At 37.1% G+C, this 24,034-nt stretch overlaps 1 protein-coding gene across 1 annotated transcript in view; it reads right to left on the bottom strand.

Annotated features, from left to right (window-relative positions):
• Usp7 (Ubiquitin-specific protease 7) overlaps positions 1–24,034 on the bottom strand; it is a 518,151-nt gene that overhangs the window by 121,290 nt on the left and 372,827 nt on the right. The window contains exon 19 of the mRNA XM_090378438.1: positions 848–949. Within this exon, the coding sequence (XP_090234564.1) occupies positions 848–949 (102 nt within the window). The remainder of the gene's footprint in view (positions 1–847; positions 950–24,034) is intronic.

Genomic DNA, 24,034 nt, shown 5'->3' with positions numbered 1-24,034 from the left:
TGGTCAGAAAAATGGCAGCTCTGCTTTAATCCAACAAAGTGTAAAGTATTACACCTGGGAAACAATAATCCCAAAATAACTTATTCACTTGGTGGAGTTCAACTAAACCCAGTACTGGAGGAAAGGGACTTGGGTGTTACGATACGGTCAGACATGAAATTCTCTGAGCATTGTAAACAGGTTGCAAGGAAGGCCCATGGTGTCCTATCGATGATCTATCGAACTTTTGCAAGTAGAGATATGGACGTGATAATCCCATTATATAAGGCTTATGTTAGACCACACTTGGAATATGTGTTCAAGTATGGAGACCGCACCTAAAGAAAGACATCGAGCTTCTTGAAAGGGTGCAAAGTCGGGTAACTCGCCTGGTGAGATCGACAAAAGGGCGTCCTTATGAAGAAAGACTTCGAATATGTGGGTTGCAGAGTTTGGAAACTAGACACCTTAGAGGAGATTTGATTGAGGTGTTTAAGGCTCTGAGAGGCATCAGTAAAATGAATGAGGCCGAAATTTTCAAGATTATAAATGATGCTAGAACTAGGGGACATAAATTCAAATTATGGGGGGAAATGTTTAGATTAGACTGCAGGAAGTTTTATTTTAGCCAGAAAGTTATAAATTACTGGAATAAGTTGCCTTCATGGTTGATAGGTTTAATTTCCTTTTTTTTTTTTATTAATTATTATCATTTATTTTTATTTTTTTGTTTATATCATTATTTTGTTTGGATTTTTTTTTTTTTTTTTTAGTTGGTGTAGCATAAGCCATAGGCTTTCTTGCACCATGCGACTAATACTAATACTATAGTGTATGCATTATCCAAAATACCCGAATTAGGACTTACTGGTTTGTTTATATCTCCTTCCACATCTAAAGCAACAGGACGACAAGTCTGATTACTGCGATAAATGATAGGCCAAGGTCTTATCATACTTACAGGATATTTCTAGACAAGGAAAAACCATTGTTATATCAACAATGACTATTATAAAGAACATATAATAGTAATCAAAAGAATTCAATTTCATTTCTTACTTTTAACTATTAATTACTGTGCAATTCTATAATAGTACCAAGTTCTAAAATAGTATCAAGGAATATTTTTTACAAGTACATCAATATATTACTAGTGTTCTATTCACTACAGAGTGATAATTTTATACTTTTAATTTTAATAACGGTTAATAAAACTAAGTTAGAACAGGGGAAGGTGTCAATCTGATGGGAGTAGCTGCAGGAAACAGAAACACTGCTGTTAATTATGACTTCATTCCTTGTATAGCCCATAGCACACATTCCAAGGCAGAATTGCTGAGGGTACTCTTAATTCAAATGATGTTTCCTTTCTAGGTTTTAGGGAAGAACTGAGCAGAAATAAAATGCTGGCCAACTGACAGATGAAAAGTCACTGATGAAATGGTTTTATCTCTAAAGAGAAATAAGGTAATATAATTCTATAATTACCTGTCCCCTTTTCATAGAATTATAAGAGGACACTCAGTCCTATCTGTATTTCCAGTAATTTTAGGAGCTTCTTCAATAAATGAGATAATTCTAACTTTTGGTTAATGCTGATATAAGAGGGCATTCTGAGTTTCAGTATGGCAAGTACAATGTATTTCGGAAGGAGAAGAGAAGAAAGAAGGGGTGGCAAAGTTCACCGCTCTCATCATATAGTTCTATAATTACCCTTGTCCCTTTTTCGTAGAACTATAAGAGAACACTCAGTCCTAACTGTATTTCCAGTAATGTTAGGAGCTTCTTCAATAAATGAGTTAATTCAAACTTTTGGTTAGGACAAGTAATGCTGATATAATAGGTCACTGTGAGTTTCAGTATGTCAAGTACAATGTATTTCAGAAGAAGAATGGAAGGAAGAAGGGGTCGCAAAGCCACCGTTCTCATCAAAGGAAGCTTCAGTGAACAAAAGATTTCCAAGATTCAAAAATTACACATGCTAATACAGAATCTGTATGGTTTGAGAAAGTTGAATTGAAAGATACGAGAATGCGTGTAATAATCTAGAGACTAGAAGACTATATGAATTATAAGAGCCTCAATGTGGAAGTGAAATAGACTGGCAAGTGTATTATCATGGGAGACTGCCATCTGCCAATGACTAATTTTAGAGGTTATCTAGAAAGGTTAACTCTATCCTCTAAAATATTCTAGAGGTTATCATGACCAACCATTTGTGATGAATATGACATCACAAGGTTAACAGTACAGAAACAATTAGCAGGTAGTGACTGTAGTTCAAATAATAATAAGGAGATAGGCAGTAGCAGGAGAAAGGCAAAGGAATGGATTTTAATTTCAGGTTGTTGTTGTGGGATTTAAAGACACATAGGCTTCCAGGGCCATATTGCATCTTTCTACTGGTTAATATATTAATTTTGTTGTAATAACTGTTAAATTTATTATTATATATTCCTATATGATATAGGAAGTTAAACAGTTCTTGCTTATTAGGATCACCAAGGATCTGTAATAATGTTAAAGATGACTGTGCAATAGTAATTGATTTAAATGTGCTTGAGCGGATATTATAAAGGTGAGGGCAGTCCACTAATAAATGATGAACAGTCAGTTGTACATGACATGATGTGCATTGTGGGGTGCTGTTACTCAAAGAGATATAGATGAGTCGGGTCAGTGTGCCAAATCCTTAGCCTCGCTAAAATTACTTCTACTTGCCTGCTTTTCTGGAAACTAGAGAGCCATAGCTTTGGGTTTACTTTTATTCAGTAAAGTGTTTCCAGGATAACATTTCCAGATTGTTGACCAGCTCTTATAACATGCTTTACGGATAACTTGAAAGGTCTGTGAGATAGTAGTATCCGGTTGCTTGGCTAAAAGATCTGCTTTTTCCTTTCCTGCTATTGCAGAATACCCTGGGGGCCAGCAGAATGTCACAGTTTGGTTCATGTTACTGCAAGTAGGTAGTTTAGAATAAATTTCTTTTATTACAGGGTGAGTGGAATTGGTATTACCACTTAGAGCAGAAACAGCAATGAGTGAGTCCGTGTATATTAATAAAGGAGTAATGAAAAGTTCAATAAACTGATCCAGAGCCAAGTTTATAGCTTAAACCTGGGCAGTGAAGATAGTGCATTCTGTTAGTAATGAGACAGAAGGGTGAATGAAGGAGAGACTGCGGCAGCACCTACTTGGGTCTCTGTTTTTGATCCATCTGTATAGATTTTGTAGGCCTGTGAGTTAGAAGTAGAGTGAGTTTCATATAACTCTGCGATATGAAGGGAGATAAGATGTTTTTTCCCCACTGTTGCAAATAGTCATCATAAATTTCAGGGGCTAAGAGAGCAAAGATCAGGGACAAGAAGCCTGTCATGTATGTGAATACAATAAAGAGAAGTCAGAGGGATTCTAGAATAATCAGTGTAGGTCTAGAGCAAGAGATAAAAAAGCAGATGTTACAGAGGAATTGAACAAGTACTTTGGATTCTTATCAGGAGAAAAATTCTTCGTGGTGAAGACAAAAGTAAGGATACGTGGCATATCTCTAGTAATTTTTGAAGGAGGCAGCAAGAGAGTGCATTGAACTACTGATATTAATTATGAGTTTTTCTCTAGACTCAGGAGTTATTCCCATGGATCTGAAAAGTTTCAAGGTATCATAATACAAAATGGTGGCCATAAGAGGTGGCTTGATTGACTGATTTTGATTTTTATGGTGCAAAAACAGAAAGGTTATAGTGCACGATGAAAAGGTTAAAATTCAAGAAAGATAAGACTGGTAACTTTTAAAAATGTTACTTAGCTGAAAATTGCATATATATACAGACATATCAATAAATAAAATCAGTACAATGATAAAAGCAAATATATATTTAATATGAGTGTATATATATTAATCGATTTTAAAAATTTAAAAACTGCTGACACATTGTCATTTAATGATCTGACTGAGTGTGTATGGCTCAGTCAGATGGGTAAAAGCAGTAAAATGAGCATTTCTAAAACTGGTACAATCATAAAATATGCTGAATAGATAAAATGGTGTCGTAGTGCTCGCACATTGGAGGGTCATCAGCCCTCAGCAAAAAGGAGTGTGTCAAATGACAGTGTCCTATGCGGAGCTGAGCAAAAAACAACTTCCTCTTTGTGATCCCTGCGTAAGCTGGACCACAGGCTTAATTCGACCTAGTTTTTAGTAATCAGGCGTTGCAACTGAGATTGTAAGTTACCACGATTACTTGCCTGTAGTCTGTATAGGGGACTAACAGGTCAAAATTATCCGTCAGGGCTGCCGATTTGGCTGCAGTATCAACCAAATCATTTCCTTTAATCCCAATGTAACTGGAGATTCAGCAGAAGCGGATATCAAATCCACCTATATAGAGAATGTATATTATCTGCTGACTTCGGGACAGGGTTGAATGATTAGTGGGTGACATGGCTGATAAAGCCTGTGGTGGGCTCATTGATCTAGAGCTAACTCTATAACATGCAGCTCTGCAGTGTAAATGCTGCAGTCAAGGGGTATCTGCTCTGATATAGTATCTGGAAAAACAGCAGCAGATCCCACATAAGATTCTGACTTTGAGCCGTCTGTGTAAACTGGCAAGAAGTCAGAATGTTCTGCATGGTGTTGTGAATAGAGTTGAAGGTAGACAGAAGATTGAGTATTAGACTTCGTCGCAATCTTGAGCGAGAAGTCACATGCTGGTGTTTGCGCATGCCAGGATGGAAGGGGCTACTTTGGTGATCAAGCAATCTTCTTTACCGAGACGTTAAGTTCATTGAGTAGCTCTTGAACACGAATGCCGCAAGGGCGATTGGCAGTGCATCGTGTGTTATAGATTTTCCCATCTTGGCTCAAAAACAGATGTCCGCGTGGGGATGTTCTGGCAGGGATTTCAGCTTGAAGGCATATTGTAGACACAACTGCATTCGTCGAAGTGACAAGGGTGGTTCATTTGCTTCGACAATCAGACTTTGGAACAGCGATGTTCTGCATGCACCAGAAGCAATGCGAATGGCTTGATGACGGATGGGGTCAAGCCAACAAACAGCGCTATTTCTGGCAGATGCATATACCTGAGACCCATAATATAATTTTGAGCGTACAAGTGCACAGTATAGATGGAGTAGAGTGCGTCGGCCTGCACCCCAAGAGGTAGAGGAGACAGAGAACGGAGAATGTTAAGCCCTATCGTGCATTTTATGAGTAGCTGACGAATGTGTTGGACAAATGTCAGCTTTTTGTCAAAAATGAGTCCCAAGATTATCTCTGATACAACTGGAATAGTGCTTTTTCCATAATCATAATTCAGGCTCAGGGTGGAGGTCACGTTTGTGACAAAAATGGACACAAATGGTCTTCTCTGGTGAGAACCTGAAACCACTGGATGTAGCCCAGGAGTTAAGATGGTCAATAGCTTGTTGCAGTTGTCTCTCAATAACCCTCATATTGCATGATTGAGAAAATATGCTGAAGTCATCAACGTAGAGTCCACTGTTTATAGTTGGAGGAAGATGTATGGAAATAGAATTTATTTTAATGGCAAAAAGTGTGAACTTAAGACAGAACCTTGTGGTATCCCCTCCTCTTGGCAAAAGAGCCAGGAAAGGGTGGATCCTACACGAACTTGGAAGTAACGGCAGGATGAAAAATTTTTAATAAAAATGGGACGGTGACCTCTTAAACCGAGGATGTAAAGGTCTTTTAAAATACCAAGTAGTGTCGTACGCTTTTTCCATATCAAAGAAGATGGACACCAAGTGTTCTCTTTTTAGGAAAGCATCACAGATAGATGTTTCCAGTCTAATTAAGTGGTCCAATGTGGACCAGTTTCTTTGGAAGCTGTACTGAAAGCAGTAGAGAAGGTCATTCGATTCTAAATATCATAAGAAATGAGCATTGACCATTCTCTCCAATATTTTGCACAGACAGCTAGTCAGAGCAATAGGACGACAGGTTTTTGGAGATTTAGGAACCTTTCCTGGCTTGGCAAAAGCAAGAATAGTTGCTTTGCGCCAGGTATCTGGAAAATGCTCTTCAAGAAAGATTGTTGTACAGGAAGAGCAGAAAGTCCATGGATTGTGGTGAAAGATGTTTGATCATTTCATAATGAATATTGTCTGGTCCAACAGTGGTAGCCTTTGTACAGGCAAGTGCTGTTTTCAGCTAGTGGATAGTAAATGGCCAGTATGTGGATAGGAACCCTTCGATGTGAACTTAAGGGCATGTTTTTCAGTGTTGTGCTTTATGACCAGAAATACTGGGGAATAAGATGATGATGCAGAGGTGTCAGAAAATGTTTCACCAAGAGCATTGGCTATTGCAGTAGAGTTTGCAATAGTACATCCATATATTCCAGGACCAGTGAGGGGTGTGCTGTGTATTTCCCCTTCATTTTCCGAATTTTTTCCCAGACCACCTTAGGGCTGGGTGTCTGGGTGATGTAAAATAAAATGGATCCACGATTCCTTTTGACTCTGACAGCAGATGTAGCATGCTTTAGCTCGTACACGTTTAAAGGTTAATAGATTGACCGTGGTAGGATATTGTCGAAATATCACCCTTTGTTTTGAGCCATTTTGGCTGCTGTGCATTCTCTATTCCACCATGGTTTTGGAACGAAGGAAACTGGGTGGATGTTTTTGGAATTGTAGTTGCAGCTGCATGGACAATATTTCCTGTTATGTACGTGACTACATCACTGATAGGCTCCTGACTGACTGCAGAGATGTCAAAATTTTCCAGGTGTTGAAAGGCACTCCAGTCAACCTGATCAAACTTCCACTGTGGTAATCTAAAAGGTAGACATGGTCATTTATTTGGTTATTTTTTTTTTTAGGAGCATTAGCAACTAAGGCCATATTTCTCCGGGATATGCGGTGGTCATTCCCTGACCTTTCTGCATCCTCCGTATTTGGTGGTAACGGGCTCGAACACCAGTCTAATCAAGAAGAGTGTTCTACGCACTGCTGCTCCTTCCCACCTGGCTACGGAGACGCCTGGTAGACATGGTCTCCCAGTGTGTAAGCAGGTTATCACAGGGAAGTGATCACCTCCATATGGGTTCTCCTCCACTTCCCAAGTGAGGGAAGGGGAGCAGATAGATAGATCAATGGCAGAAAATGTACAGGTAGGCTTGTCAAAGAAAGTGTTTGTTCCAATATTTAGAAGGGAGAGGTTACTGCCTTTTAGCATATGCTCTATGACTCCCCTTCCATTGATGCTAGCACTACCCCACAGGGTATTATATCCATCGAAATCCCCAAGAAGTAAGAAAGGAGGCAACTGCATTACAAGATCATCAAGATCTTTCTGGGAGATGTTGCTCCCAGGTGGCAAATAAATAGAACAGACGGATAATAAAAATCCCACTGTAAGGCGAATTGAAACAACCTCTATGCTGGTTCTAAGTAGCAAAGGCTGAACTGAGGTCTGGTTGGCCACAAGGATAGCCACTCCTCCATGGGCAGAACTCCTTGATGTCATCAATATTTCGCCTGAATCGAAGACAATTCCACTGTAGGAATTTAGCCATTATTTTGGATTGGTGGGTCCATCAGGCTTCTTCCGAGGTGCTGAAGGTTTACTTTTGTCAATCTCGGATTTCTCTTTTTTAGGGAAGTATGGACGCTGTACCGTGTCCATTTCTTCCTCTGCAAAGAGTTCCAAGACTGATTCGTCCGGTACCTCCTTGTCCTCTACAATCCATTGTTTCTGATATTACTGGTGGCTCTTCTTTACAACTTGGTTTTGGTAGTGGTGGAGCACTAGGAGGTACGGATATAGGAGTGGAAGTTGACTGTTTTTATGGTGGGCTTTTGTGAACTCAATAAATCGGAGTGAATGACTCTCTGGGTGCTTTAGTGATCTCAGTTTGTGTACCAATAGTGCACTTCGCAGAAACCTTCTGAGCATATGAAGGCTTCCCTCTATTTACTGGTCGTATGCAATGTGTAGACTCTGGGTTGGAGATATTCAGCTCTGTTTTCAGTTTCTGGATCTCTCTTTCATCCTTCCACTGCTGGCATGCTCTGGAGTAGGCAGGGTGCTCTTGTTGGCAATTTACACAGATCAGTTTGGAAGATGAACATTCCTTGCTCTCGTGGTCTTTCGCACCACATTGAGCACAAGCAGGGTTACCACGACAACCTGTATGTGACTGGCCATATTTTTGGAATTTGAAACACCTCAGTGGGTTTGGAATATAAATCCTCACTGGGCAGTTAAGTACTCTGCCTTGATGGAACTTGGAGGCCATGGGGTGTTAAATGTTAGGATGACAACTCGTGTATGGATGAGATTCCCATCTTTTAGCATTGATATTCTTTTGACAGCCGTCACTCCTTGTTCTTTCAATTCAGAGCAGATCTTTTCTTCAGAGACATGAAGAAAAGATCTGCTCTGAATTTACCCACTCTGAAATGACACCTCGTGAAGAGTTCAAAGTTTTGTTGGGGGTTACAGTGATAGTATTCCCCCCATTGATGTGGCTTTCAGGATTTTTTCCACCTGTTTCATATTTATAGCTTCAACCAAAAGGTCGCCAGAATGCAGTAGTTTTACAGATTTCGGTGATCCTGCCAACCCTTCTAATCCTTTCTGGATAAAGAAGGGTGACATCTTCCCAATTGACTGCTCTCGGGTCAAATGGAGAATGAGGAAGAGCGGTGTCACTGATGGTGGCGTATCCTCAGTTCTGGCTCTCTTTTTACAGAGGTTTTTTCTGCATTATCACCTCGATTAGGTAGGTCCTAGAAGAAATAGGAATTAAATTGCTCATATGAGTAATATAAAAATTTCAGCAGTCCTAAGTACCTCACCCACTATGAAGCCTTACGTGGGGATGCCCACTCGTGAACTAGCAGGTACTGCGTACATGAATGGGATGCTAAGTTTGCTTAGGAGCACCATACCCACATTTCCAATAAGCCTTGATCCCATCCCAGGACCAAAGGGAGGGAGACTTATTGGGACGCAGTTGACCCAGGCAGAAAGAACCAACTGGCGATTGATCCCTGTTGGGCCGCTCCGGGACCACCCGTCTTGTCGAAGCAGAGGCCAAAGTGGTGTATCAAGGCTGGGCCCCTCAACCACTAGGATCCCCCTTCCTGAGTTTCCACGGGTAGCGGCGCACGGCTGCACACACCGGATTCCAATGATGTAACCCTGGAACCAAGTTATGGCCATTGGATCCCAGTGATGCTAATCTGGAAGACCAGCAGCATCACTGAGAGGTCCCCCTCACCACGTACAGGTGCCCAAGTTGAGGGGCTCTAAGAGGTGGGTAAATACCAAAGAGACAGTCTGGGTTCAGTGATAGGAAAAATCATGGAGGCAATGACAGAGTAAATGACATGATTATTTAGATACAAATGAAATTCTGCAGGAAATAGGATGGTTTTTTATTGGAAAATCAGATTAATAAACCCAATTGACAAGTTTGACAGCCACTGATGAGCTGGATGTATGAAAAGCATTTGATTGAAACTCTCATGAGAGGTTACTGTAAAAGCTGAAACATCTGGTGCAGTATATGCTGTACCAGAAGGAAAAAAAAAGGCTTCCTTACACCACATTGTCTATTAATAATTATTTTTTATTTTTTTTTTTATAATAAAGATAGGTAGCATTTGAGACCAGCACTGAAACAAAGGTTTTTGCAATTCTGTCCAGAAATGATAAACAGAGATTATACAATGAAAGCCATGCAGATAAACTAAACATCCAATTTGTTCTGCACAGTGTCGGGGTGGGAAGAGTGGCAAGATTTTTTCTTTTGTTGCTTTTTTGTGATTATTACTATTTATTCATTTAACATTTCATATCATCATGAACTATCCTAATATGTAAGAGGAATATATCTGCACAAAGATGGTGAATATGTCTTTGCCAATTTTATCTTTCCTTAGTAAGTCTTGAGAAGTTCAAGAAAAGAACTTTGAGAAGTTAGTGACTGAGGACGGCAGGAAACAAGATCACTTTTGTGATGATACTATTCAATGAGAAAGTTGTTGTTGTTATTTGGTTTTTAGGAGCACTGTCATCTAAAGCCATATTGCTCCGGGGATATGCGGTGGTCATTCCCTGACCTTTCCGCGTCCTCCGTATTTGGTGGCTCACGGGCGTCGAACCCCGGCCTAATCAAGATGCGTGTGCTACGCACTGCTGCTGCGCCTTCCCACCTGGCTACGGAGGCGCCTAATGAGAAAGTAACGTGTACACATTCCAAGGGTTCTTATATGAGGATGAAAAAGATAAACTCTTCTGATATTGGAAAGATATGTAAAACAGAAAAACATTAAGATTGCACTGGATTAGAAATTTAATTTCTTTGACAATATGAGCATTTTACATTAAAATACAGTAATGTGATTGTTTAATAGTGATGTGGCCCCTTAGGCTTGTCACAGATGCTTTCACATATGACTTTGGCTTGCTGGAAGTCTAGAATGCCGAGGAACTGATATTCAATCCCATTTGGTCAAATCTGCGCGCACACACACACACACACGCACACGTCTGAAACAATCAGATCCTCCATAATTGTCTAAACCTGGGTAAACACTTCTTGTGTAAGGTGTAAACCTTGTAGATTAGGGGTTAATATATGAATCCCCATCACAATGAAGAATTCCAATACAGTAGGGCCCCCACTCAAATGGCAGGTTAGGTTCCAGACCTCCGCTGAAAAGTGAAAATCGCAAAAAAAAGTGGAACATAGCCTTTTTCTTGTTTGTGAATACACATATAAGCCTAATAACATGTTTACATCATCATTTGGTGAAAACAGATTGAATAACAGGAACAAAATGGTGCCAGATTCCCTTTTCGGAATTGGTTGTTGGTGTGCGTTGCCAAAAAACACCAAAAAACTGAAATAAGTGCTGACATAGTGAACATAGATAAAACTGAAAACCAACACATTAGCGGAATGCCAAAAAGCATGGCCGTACTGCACACTCCTTATATTTAAACATCTGTGTCATTAAGCAATCCTTTGTGTCAACAGAGCAGAGACCTGACAAATCCACTTCTCTTCCATTAAGCTGTACAAGTGGTGTCTTTTGAGGTTATAACAAGCATCATGGCAAGATCCAATAATCCTTATAACGAGGACACCTCTAAAATGGTGTTTACAGGCTGGCTGCTAGAGAATCGCATCAAACACATATCAAACTTTAGAATGATTCAATTACACACTAGCAAATCAGTTAGTATGTAATTGCAATTCTTCACATCTGCCTGCTAATTGTTAAGGCCACATTATATGAATGAAATGAGCATATATTCTTACAGCAACAATGAAAAATTTCATTAGTCAATACATTCTGTTCCCCTTCCATTTTTATTTCCATTTTACTTAAATGCATCATGAACAATCAACCTATTAGAACTATCTACAAAAAGGTGTAACCATTCCAAACCTTTTCTCATTCATTTCACAAATATAAATGTAATTCCAATCACAATGATGTTCGTTTCTACCATGCAGCCATGATGTTCATGGCTGCATGCCTCACTTTGTGTTCGTTTCTACCATGCAGCCATGATGTTCATGGCTGCATGCCTCACTTTTTCAATTATCAGTTGCCTTACCCTGTACTCATCCCGGTTGCCCCAAACAATTCACAGTATGACTCCTTTCACTTCATAAGTTGGAATCACATATTTCTGATCTAGCTCTGGCTTAAAATCTATCTATCCAATTCTTTCAAATTTATCTGTTGTCCTCCCAACTGCAATAATCATTTAAAAACTTTGACTTCCTTCTTTTTGAAACTCTTTTTCCAATGTAAATCTCCTAACACTGAGGAAATTTTTCTTGGTGACTTTCATGAACTCCATGAAATGGAGTTTAATGTGCCAAGGATTTTAGCAATTTTAACAGGAACTCATATAGGATGTTCATTCACCAACCATAAAATACTTCGTTTTATCCAGCACTTTTGATCAAATATTATCTCGCTTAGTTTGGGATACTACAGTATTCCACAATTTTCAAGTATGTAATAAAAGAATTCTGTAAATACTGTTCCTTTCAGGTTAAGCAAACATGTGGCTTCATGTAACCCCATGCACATGTCTCTGCCTTAACCTGTGAATGTAATAATCACCCCCCTAGCTTACTGCTGTCCATTGGGTGGCTCTAGGGCAGAGTAATAAACAAATAATAATAATTATAACAATAAAAATGTGACAATTCTAACTACATCTACCTTTCATCTACCTTGACGTAGATGAAATAATTCAGGGCTTTTTAAGTGCCCAAAAAGCTACATCTAAAAAGTTACTCAACAGTCCCCCACCCCCCATACATCAATTATATGTGCAATGAAGAGGAGCAATTTAATTTAGTTAATCATAAAATTGATTACAGCATAAATCTCAACTCATCAGTTGCATTCCTTCGGGAGATCACAAACATTTCACAAAATTAAATTTACTTTACTGATCCTGGTGGCAGAAGGATAAAATTCTTAAGTGGAAGCTGTGAAATGAAAAGGGAAAAAAAAAAAAAAGATTGGGAAATTAGCAATCTAGGTAAAAGTGGTGAACTGTTATTAATTATAATAACTAAGAATGATTATATGAGATATAATCCTATGATATAATGCAAACACATACTTCAAAGATATTAAAAAAAAAAAAAAAATCTAAGTGTTTACTATCTTCCATGAGATAATAAAGTATGAACTTCTCAAGTTGGGTTGTTCCTTTGATATAGCTGTCTGTCAACTTTTGACTTGCAAAAAACTGGGGATCAGCATTTCTAACTAAAAGGTAAACATGATATTTTTCAGAAAAAGCAGGAGATTTTTAAAGTGCAAACTGCACTAGAAATAAAATTACATATGGTAAATCTTGTGAATATGTCTCTCGAAATTTCACATTGTTTTCTTTGGCTTGGCTTCTTACATAAAGACATAGTATAAAGTCAGTTAGCTTTACACCACAAAGTCAAATAGAATATCACACATTATAGTAAAAAACACTATGATGGCATCTTTCTACTTTGCAATGTACAATACCACAGCACACCTGATGACAAACACTTAATGAATATAAGCAGAAATTTGCAATTTTTAACACTTCACAACTTGTGATGATCTGTTCTCCAACAGAGTGTCTCTCTCTCTCTCTCTCTCTCTCTCTTTCTCACTCACTCACTCACTCACACACACACACACACACACACACACACACACACACACACACACACACACACACACACACACACACACACACACACACACACACACACACAATCATTCTTATTCTGGTGTTTTGTGGCATTACAGGAATGCAAAACAAGATGATCTTCATGATTTCTATTTCTCACATCAGACATTCAATTACTTCATGACTTCCAATGCCAATTGCCAAGGCACCACAGGCAATCAGGATAGGGCCCTCAAGACAGCCAATTATGTGGGTTCAGCCATAGCTGAACATGCCTCGGAAACTGGGCATGGACTTTCGACCAAACAAGCCGCAATCGTGGATATAAACTGCTGGCTTTTTGGAACCGGAAATGGCTAGAAAGTTAAAGGATATGTTCTCTGGATGCTATAGTCTTAATAGGGATAAGGCCTGTTGCATTCATCCACTCTTTGAAGCCCTTATCCTAAGGAGAGATGAACAGTTTAGAGTGGTTATTTCCATTTCCGGTTCCAACGCATGAGAAGTGGACCGTGCGCAGGAGCTATGCTCCTGCGCACGGTCCACTTCTCATGCATTGCAACCATTATTAACCTGCAACCAATATTGCTGATGAGGGTCGCCACTGCTGCCAAAATATCCTATTTTAGTGGTTTTTAGGTAATTTTGAATATCTTTTTAGTGCATTTTATTCTTGTTATATACCATCTTATTTCATTTTAATTTTATTTTAATATATACAGTCAGTATGTGTATTTTTGTTTAATAAAGGCATTTTATTGATTTGAGTCAGCATTTTAGCAGCACCATAGATGAATCGTAGAGTTCCCGACACCAGAGTCCTCCTCAATGAATCCTGAAATTTTGTTATAAATTTAAATATACATCAGCGAATGGAGCTACACTAATTCCAAAAAATATATATAAATAAATATATTAATGCAAAGTTATTTTCTTTATACAGTGTTTCAACTGGTGTTTTCTGTTATTCATGGTGGGGGGGTGGCGGAGATTGCTATCTTGACAATGATTTTTTTCAGCATATATTACTTCTACTAACAAGATCTATGCAACATAAGGACACCAGATGTCCTTATGTTGCATACATATTATAATTCTGGAAAGTTTTTTTACAGTTGTTGTTTGTTGTTGTTTTGGTTTTTAGGAGCATTAGCAACTAAGGCCATATTGCTCCGTGGTATGCGGTGTTCATTCCGTGTCCTTTCTGCATCCTCTGTATTTGGTGGTCATGGGCTCGAACCCCGATCTCTTTGTAGACCTCTATGATCAAGGCATTAAACAACCGATCATCCATTGATGGGAGAAATGTGTTACTATACATGGAGAGTACACAGAAAAGGATTAAAGTTCCTGTGAAGTTTCAACTTTCTATAGCTATTATTTCTAGGTAAGCGCACAAATTTTTTGATACCCCCTCAAAGATATTTTCTTCAAATTTTGTTAGTAGATCAAATATACATCCAGGAGAAGTGCTGTGCAGATACTGTGTTCAAATCCAATTAAAATTATGCACACTTCTTTTGATTTGTATACAGTGCACAATGAGGGGGTTATCAACTTGACACCAGTTTCTCCACTTTCCAATGTGGTTTTACAGTCCGGGCCAACTGTCGTTCTTCATAGTACCCAGGTACAGACAGTCATGGATCCACTAATTTTTATCTGCATCCAAACAGCACTTGCAGTAACTGAAACAAGGACCTGACTGGCAAACCGCAAAAAGAAGACTTATTAAGAAAATCTCTCTTAAATTTTATACACATCAGTAATAATACATGATAGTTAATTTTAATTTAAAATGAATCGTTCTAATTAGATTCATATTTTTACCATATAAAATAAAAAAAATTAATCATTACATTTAAAAAAATGAAAATATATTCATAATAAAATTCATTTTATTTATTTTTTGAATAGCTCCTGTGCAGAAACCATATAACAGTTTCCAGGTTAGGCAGGGTTTTTTATTTTTTAAAAATTAAAGATCCATCTTTAGAAAACTATTTTGGAAGTTGTGCTTTGTGCAAAAATGGCAAAAGTTAAACCTCTCCTGTTTGCCCACAGATGAGAGGAAGGTATTGGGCAAAGGCTGAGAGAGAGAGAGACTACATATTCTAGAATATCATCTGCAATCTTAACCTATGACAGTGTACAATTCAGACAAATTGTTTAATAGGATGACACTACAATTGCAGTTTCCAATAACTTTGAAAGTACAGGGACAACATCCAACTGTCCCCAAAATTTCCAACCCAATTTAAAAACGTATTAATTATTTTCCTCTTTGTTTTTTAGACGAATAGGTAAAAACATTGTTAAAAAATAATCATACTTTATTATGTAATTTAATAAGCTTTTATTAAATCATCACTTTAAAGTAATCACTGTATATGAGTGTTTCTTTACATATGTTAGGGATAATAAATGCCTTGTCTAATTTTGAAATGGCAAAATTATCAAGAAAAAAAAAAAAAGAACTAATAAAAATATTTACTTTTATGTATTAAAATATTTAAGTAGGATTGTATTAAATTATTTATGTTTGAAAACAGGAACTGCACTTAACTCGGGAACTGTAAAAAAACTGAAGATGAGATCGAATCCAGGTGCTGGTATCATGCAGTTTTCTGGAGAAACCCAACCTGAATTACAACTCTAGCTCTAAGTATAATCTTCATTTCGTTTTCATGAAGCTTCCATACAATTCATTCCAAGGCCTCACTACATTCTATCAAATACATTAAACTGATCCTGCATAAAATCTAATTGTATTTATTTTTTATGTTAAAGAAATTTAAAGCATTTTTATAGATTTGGTATTGACGTTATTTAGACATGTTGATTCCAGCACCAATCGAAATGTAATTATGATGTAATTATTAATGATTTTTCTAATAGAAAAAGATGAAGGAAAAATTTATTTTAAAATCTTTATTTTAAAATTGGTCTGAAGAATTTCATTGTCGGAATGAAACGTTTGAATTTTATTTGAATTATATTTCTTGTGTCCCCTATTTTTTGCAGATCCGGTAAACTTTTTTTCTAATCAAAAAAGATAAAGGAAAAATTTGTTTTAAAAATCTTTATTTAAAAATTGGTCTGAAGAATTTCATTGTTAGAATAAAATTGTTTCATTGTTAGAATACAGTTGAATTCTATTTGAATTACATTTCTTGCATCTCCTATTTTTAGCAGATCCGGAAAACTTCATAGACCTCGTCAGAGTGCCTGCAGTACCAAATGGAAAATAGGGTCTTTCCCATAATTATGAGAGCACCTTTCAATCCAGGACTTACCAGTGGACAGGACATGTGTGAATGTATCCCCAATTAATAAAAGGCATAGAATTGTGACACGAGCAATTACAGATCTGTTAGCCTAAATTCAGTTCCAGGTAAAATGAGAATTCATTCTCAGAAATTGGGAAATTGAGAATTCATGAGAAGGCCACACAGCCAGGGCTATCCACAAGCTTTTTCAAGTTCTGATGAACAGGGTTCCATACTCAAATTGTCTAAATAATAATATCACGTCTTTTTCACATTTCTATCAACATAATATCTAGTTACCCACATTATCGTCACTCTGAGAGCAGTAAAATTTGAATACTTTTAAATTTAAAAAAAAATCACTATTAAAAAATACCCCATATTTATTTTGCCACAGGACTTCAGGGCTCGGCCCTGCACACAGCCAGGAGTGCAGTTATACTTCAGTGCATGGTTTGGTTTTTTCAGGGCTTAAAAACAACTACAGTTATAACGTGCCACGTCACTTTTGTCTGCAAATGATTGGATACTATGATGCACTGACAAAGAAACTGACAAAAAAAAAAAAACCCTCTGATATTATACACATGGATTTCTGGAAAGCTTTTGATACTGTTGGCAGATAAAAGACTGCTGTAGAACTGGAGCAGTGTGGTATTAAGTGCAAATTATTGCTATGGATAAAGGGAAGGTAGATAAAGACAGTTGAGTGGGAGAAGACAGGTTAATTATTAATGGATACTGCTCTCTGTAGACTAATGTTATTAGGGAAGTCGCCCAGGGTTCAGTACTGGACCCATTATTGTTTTTTTGTATTTATTAATGAAGTTAGCTTGCAGATGAAACAAAGATTAGCAGGATGATTACGAACAGTAATGACTGTACGCTACTGCAATAAGATCTAGAAAACTTAAGCGGATGGGCTGAGAAATGAATTGAAGTTTAACATAAACAAATCCAAGCACTACATTTTGGTGGAAGTAATCCCAGGGTAGCGTTCCAACAGTGTCATACTACACACAGGGAAGTGGAATATGAAAAGGAGCTGAGACGGGATTCATCATCTTCATGTGCATAAGTTTGCCTTCAACAAAGAGCTGGCTGATTGCTGGAACAAGCTTTGATCCGTCGTACTGGAAGAGGACAGTTTCGATAAACTCAGAGAAGAACTAGACAAAACTTTGGAAGGAATGGATAGGTTAACTTGTGTGTGTGTGTGTGTGTGTGTGTGTGTGTGTGTGTGTGTGTGTGTGTGTGTGTGTGTGTGTGTGTGTGTGTGTGTGTGCTGATCCTGTATAAGCTTGCTTTTTTGCGTCATTTGCTTCCATATACATTTACCTATTGGATTTCATATTACCTACACATGGATGCTATTTGGACTTCCTCCAGTCACTAGTTGGCAGAGTAGAAGCACTGAGATTATATATTCGTTCAGTATTCACTAGCAGAAGTCTCTAGCTATACTACTTAGGGGCTGGCCTGCAAATATTGTTTTAGTGCTGTTTCCCTGAAAGAATATTAGACCTTGTCTTGATGTCCATACAGTCTCAAAAGACTGTCACTCATACTGCATGAAGAGGCTGAATTTATTTAACACAGCTTTCCCCCGGAGACTTAACAGGGCAAACCCAATGTACAAGTCTTCTTTCTGTGCAATGTGCTTTTTCAGAAACAGATTACATTCTCGGGTGTAAATAACTGCAGAATAACTCTAAGAGAACAAACACTGTTCTCTGTGACTGAAATTTGCCAAATATAGCCCTGAATGAAAAAGCACAAACAATTATCTCTGGTTGCAGACACGACCAAAGGCAGATCTCTCCATCCAAGTGGAAAGAAGCAAGTTATGGTACCAAGCTCTTACTAAGGGCACAGTTCATCTGCTTTTTGATTTTCTTATGTATTTTAAATTTTAAGATTTTTATTATTATTATTATTAACTATTAGGATTTCAAACACATATACGTACATTTCATTTCCTAAAGATTTTCTGGCATTTAATTTAATTATAATAATGAAAAAAAAAAAAAAAAAAAAAAAAACATTTTAAACCTTGGCCAACTTAATCAATTCCAGTACCCGTCCTGAGAACTGGGTTAGCTTCCACTCACACATGCTCTGAAGCCACAGATAATAAAATGATCAATGAAATGAGTGTGGAAGCTGTTTCCCAGTTGTCAGAGAGTTAATCATTAATCTAGCCAATAGAAACATATAAAAGGGCAAAGGGCACGACACAACTTACACACCTTCACCAATGTTGGTGAATGGTTACCCGATTTCATGAATTTTTTTGATTTTAGTTTCTTTCTGCTAGTTATTTAATTGATTCAAGTTCCAATATTTTCTTGATTTACAACTACCGCAGACACCTGATTTAACGGGATCGAATTAAGCAAGTCACTTGAAATAATAAAAAATTTTAAAAAAATCAACCCGAAATCATAAAATTCAAGTAATAACTAGAAAAGATATAAACAGATCTTTTGCTAGTTGTAAATGAGAGACAAGAAGCAGCACTATAAGTTGTCACTAGGAGATTATTGTGCCTATTATCTTGCAACCCTGATGTCTTCATATCTGTGGCTTAAAAAAAAAAAAAAAAAAAAAAAACCAAATGTTTAATTTGTTTTAGTGCATCCTGTTGATTGTTGTGTTTTGTCGCACCAAAAAAGGGGTAGCCAGGTGGGCAGGAGCAGTAGTGCGTAGCACACAATTCTTGATTAGACCGGGGTTCAAACCCGTGACCATCAAATACGGAAATGACCACCGCATATCCATGCATATCCACAAATTTTGTTTCGTTATTGATGTCAGCAATGTCGGAATTTTTTTTTTATAGTAACTATATACATATATATAGTTACTATAGAAAAAAATCTAAGGGTCAAATTTTAAATTTAATGATTTAAAGTCGACTTTGCAAAAAATAAAGGGAAGCATCATATTGGACGCACGAGTGGTACTGGTAAGTTTTTTCGTTTTTTTTTATCTATCACCATACTTTTCACGTAGGTTTCTGGACATTTTTCGATACAGTATGTGCCCGACTTACGCAACATTTTTTATATATAATTGTTTTTTTTTGTTTTATGGCAGTGACCGCCAGAAATGTGTTTTAGTAAAATGTGAGCTCGAGTTTTTCCCTTAATCCTGTGAAGTTCTTTTCAGAAAATTTAATTTTGACTGTTATCATGTTGCCTACTAAGAGAATAAGTGACAGCAGTACTAGTAAATCTATCAAGAAAAGGAAAGTGATCGAGTTGGATCAGAAAATTAAAATAATAAGGATGTATGAAAAGGGTCAAACATTAACAAGTATCAAGCAGAATTCAGATTTGTCAGTGGTAACAGTGAACACAATAAAGGAGAAAGCTAGAACACAAGAAGAGGTGAATTGATCGGCACCAATTAGGTCAACTTTAATAAAAACAAATCAGTTTTTAAAGTACAATAACATTCGTATTTTCCTTTCATGTTTTCCTTTCTCATGTGCCACTCCAGCTACATTACTGCTGTCCCCAGATAAAGATTTTAATTGAACTAATTAAAAAACTATAACTATTTTTCTTCATTTTTCTGAGGATATGTGGTTTTTGTAATATTTGGCATATCAGGTATATAGTAGGAATATTTTTTTTAATCATTCCCGAGTTACGTAAAATTCGACTGACATTAGAAGTCCAGGAATGTATCTCTTAAGTACGCCAAGAACTTACTATATTTTGGGATTAACCAGGAAATCAATTATCCTGGAATTTTTTTTTTTTTTTTTTTTTTTACCATCTATCAAGAAAAATCAAGAGTCTACTGTATTTCAAATTTATTCAGTTGTCATTATCAGCTTGTTTTCTTTTAAGTGAAAGGGGAAATAACATTTGGTGTATGCCTCTATCCATGAATCTATGTCTAATGATGTGTATGCTCATATCCATAAACAATTGTGACAATAAGTCACATCAGCACGCAGTGCAAAAAAAATATCTACTTGCAAGGGAAGGCGCGCGCGCGCACACACACAATGTCATTTATTCAACAGATGGAGTAACACTTGATTTTCAGTCAGAACATTCACATGAAATTATTTCAACTTGAAAAGAAGTACAGTGAAACTTCCCTTTAACGGACAGCCATGGGGAACGAAAATGTGTCCATTAGAGAGAAGTGTCCGCTAACAAGAAGTCTGAGGGAGAAAAAAAAAAGAAAGAAAGAAAAATTAAATTAAAATATATACAGATTTTGAACAATATTTTTGTAAATAATATACAATTACATACACAAGAGATAAAGAAAAATCGTTAAACATTTAATGTAAAATTAAATTAAATTATATACAGATTTTGCACAATATTTTTGTAAATAATATGCATACAATTGTGCTATGCATATTATGACTTTATCTTAAGAAAAATACATACAGTAATCACTTATTTTCTTCTGCACCTTCTTCCGGATGATAATTTTGTTTTCAACATTCGTTTGGAGTGAAGAAACCATCGAAAGTCCTTCAGTATCTTCTTCAGCGGCGGAAAACATTTTTAAACGATTGATTTGTATGAGTGCTTCTTATATTTTCATTGGTGGTTCGTCGTTAATATGTTCTTCGACAGAATGACCTCCTTCCATTTCTTCATTCTCATGAGGAACTTCTTGAAAAATATCGATGATAATGTTGTTGATATCTATAGCACCATCTTCTGTAGTGAGGTTCGAGTCTATATCTTTGTAGCCAGAGTCACTTGTAGCTGAAGTATCGTACATTATCAATAGATGTTGAAGTTCTTGTTCTTCTTGGTGCTCCACATTGCTGTTCACAACTTCAATTTTTGCGTTTGAGAAGCGAGACTTTACAAAACAATTCACGAGAGTTTGTTTTCTAATTGCGTTTACTGAAGAGGAAATCCACTGAATCGCATCTAGGATGCTGAGTTTCTTTGCAAGGTCACTCACACATGTTACATCGTTCATGTTTGCAATGAGATGTCTTAAAACACGTTTTCTGTAGTGAAGTTTAAATTTTTTTATTATCCCTTGATCCAAACTCAGATGTGTTTGGTGGCAGAAAAACGATTTGAATGTTGGACAATTCAATGTGCGGGTGAGATGCAACATTATCCGTGAAAAGAATAATTTTTCTGTTTTGATGAATCATGTTTTGGTTAAAGTGACTTATCCATTCGCTCATGACATCTCGTGTCATCCACGCTTTTTTATTAGACTTCCAGTCAACATTCAAAAGATTCAACTTTATGCCCTTGAAACAACGAGGATTTTGTGGTTTTCCTATAACAAGAGGTTGTTTAAAGTCTCCCAGCATATTTGTACACAATAGTACAGTCAAGCGTTCCTTAGAAATTTTCCGCCCTGGCACTTTTCGTTTTTTACACTCATTGTTTTTTCAGGAAGAGTTTCGTCACAGTTGTAAATATCCTTAGCTTCAAAATCACGACATAAATCTTCAATTTGACAGTCCGCTCTGTTAAAACCCCAGTATCAACAGATCCACCTTCACCACTTACGGTTTTCCAAGAAATTTTATGCCGAGTTTTGAACTTGTCTAGCCTTTGAACTAGTCTTTGTCTAGTTCTTTGAACTTGTCACAGAAGCTTTGAACTCATTTACTCCCATAGATTTCGCAACCTCCAAAGCTTTTCCCTAATAATACGCCCATTAATGGGAATTTTTTAGCACGTGCGCGACAAAACCACTCATACTTAACGTTGTCAATTTTGAAGTTCAACAGTTTTAGGGAATGATTTTTGAACCTGATGATTTCCGTGTTGCCAAAATTGTTTGAGCAGTTAATTTTTTTTCCTTTAGGATGTCGCTTACCTGCGTCTTCCCGATTTTGAATTTTGCAGCGAGATTGCGAACACTATTTTTTTGCCGATCACACGCATTAATGAGTTCGACTTTACCTTTTAAAGTTAAATGTTTATGAGAAGACATTGTGCACTTCACACGACACTGAACAAAACTGAAAAGATGAAAGGCCGACCATACCCGCCTCCCCTTCTACGGCTTCAAACCACTCTACCTCATTGTGTCAAATTCATCTGTTGTCTCTACCATTCTCCCAACTCCGCTAATCACTTGGAGCTCGTTCACTACCTCTCTTAACAACTTGAGTTTATCCAGTCCAACTTTCCTAACAGTGAGGTTATTTTCCTTGGTGATTTTACTGTTCACAACTCCAGTTGGATTCTGTTTTCTGGTCACACCAACCCAGCCGGTTGAGATGCTGAGGCTTTTGCAATTACTAATGACCCTGCACATATTTTTCATTTTCCTTCAAGAATACCAGACAATCCTAACTATAAAACACCTCCCGCCATTCCCAACACACTCCATTCAATGCCTCCTGTGGTCATCTGTAAAAAGGACGTCAGAAGAATACTGATGTATCTTGTTGCTAAGAAAGCACCAGATCCTGATGGTATTTCTCAAAATCTGTGCTCCTGAATTTACTCCAGTTTTTTGCTGCCTTTTTAAACTTTCTTATTCCAGAGGTGATTTTCCTTCTGTTTGGAAATTTGCTCATATCCAGTTCGTAAAAGGGGTGACAAATCCTTCACATCCAATTATTGTCTCATTGCAATTACTTCTACTCTTTCTAAAGTAATGGAGAAATCAATTAACTGCCAACTCTTAAACTACCTAGAAACCTTCCGTCTGATCAACGATCACCACTATGGATTCTGTCAGTGTCAATCCACTGGTGATGTTCTGGCTTGTGTTACCCATTTATGGCCAAATTCAATGGAAAAGTTTGGTGAAACACAAGCAGTTGCTCTTGACATCTCAAAGGCTTTCGATCGTGTCTGGCATAAAGGTCTTCTAAACAAACTTACATCTTATGGTTTGCCAACTGTTTTTTGTAATTGGTTATCCAGTTTTCTCTCTGATCGCTCACTAGGGTGAGGGTAGAAGGCTCTCTATCTTCTAACTTCTCCACTAATGCTGGCGTCCCCCAAGGTTCAGTACTTTTGCCCAGTCTTATCCTCTTGTATATTAATGACCTTCTTATATTCCTAGTAACAATACTTTAGTTTATTTGAACTCAGACAGAGATTTTGTAGGTTATTACTTAGTATCGGTAAGGGTATCTAAGCCACGTGTTAGACAAGTTTAGCAGCTCCCGCAAAAGTTAAGTTTTTAATTATATTTAGCCGGTTTATTGAATTAATTGTTCGATTAAATTATTTTCTCTAAGTAGCTTATAGACCTAGTCAAGTTCCGTGTTTTTTTTAAATTTAGATAGTGCGATTTCGCAAGTAATTAATACCTCGTGTCCACAGATTTACTGTCGTAACTTGCCACCACTGTTATACAATATACAATGTGTACCCGGAACTAGATAGGATAAGGTTTAATGGAAAACTAGATAGCGAGTATAGTAGTATCACTTTATCACTACAATTTACTTATCTTATTTAATTTCAGTGTCAATTAAATTGTACTTTTTTAACTTAATACTGATATAGTTTTTACAAACTTAACATTATAAATTAATACACATAACTTAATAAGTCATATAATAAGAAAGTCATATAATGCAACTCAGAGATAATATTAGACACTGAAATACGTATATATA

The sequence above is a fragment of the Mastigoproctus giganteus genome, chromosome 7 (assembly GCF_048544385.1).
Source record: "Mastigoproctus giganteus isolate SK-2022 chromosome 7, ASM4854438v1, whole genome shotgun sequence".
NCBI lineage: Eukaryota > Metazoa > Arthropoda > Arachnida > Uropygi > Thelyphonidae > Mastigoproctus > Mastigoproctus giganteus.
The sequence above is the reverse complement of the archived record's forward strand: the minus strand, read 5'-3'. Positions and strand labels throughout refer to the sequence as shown.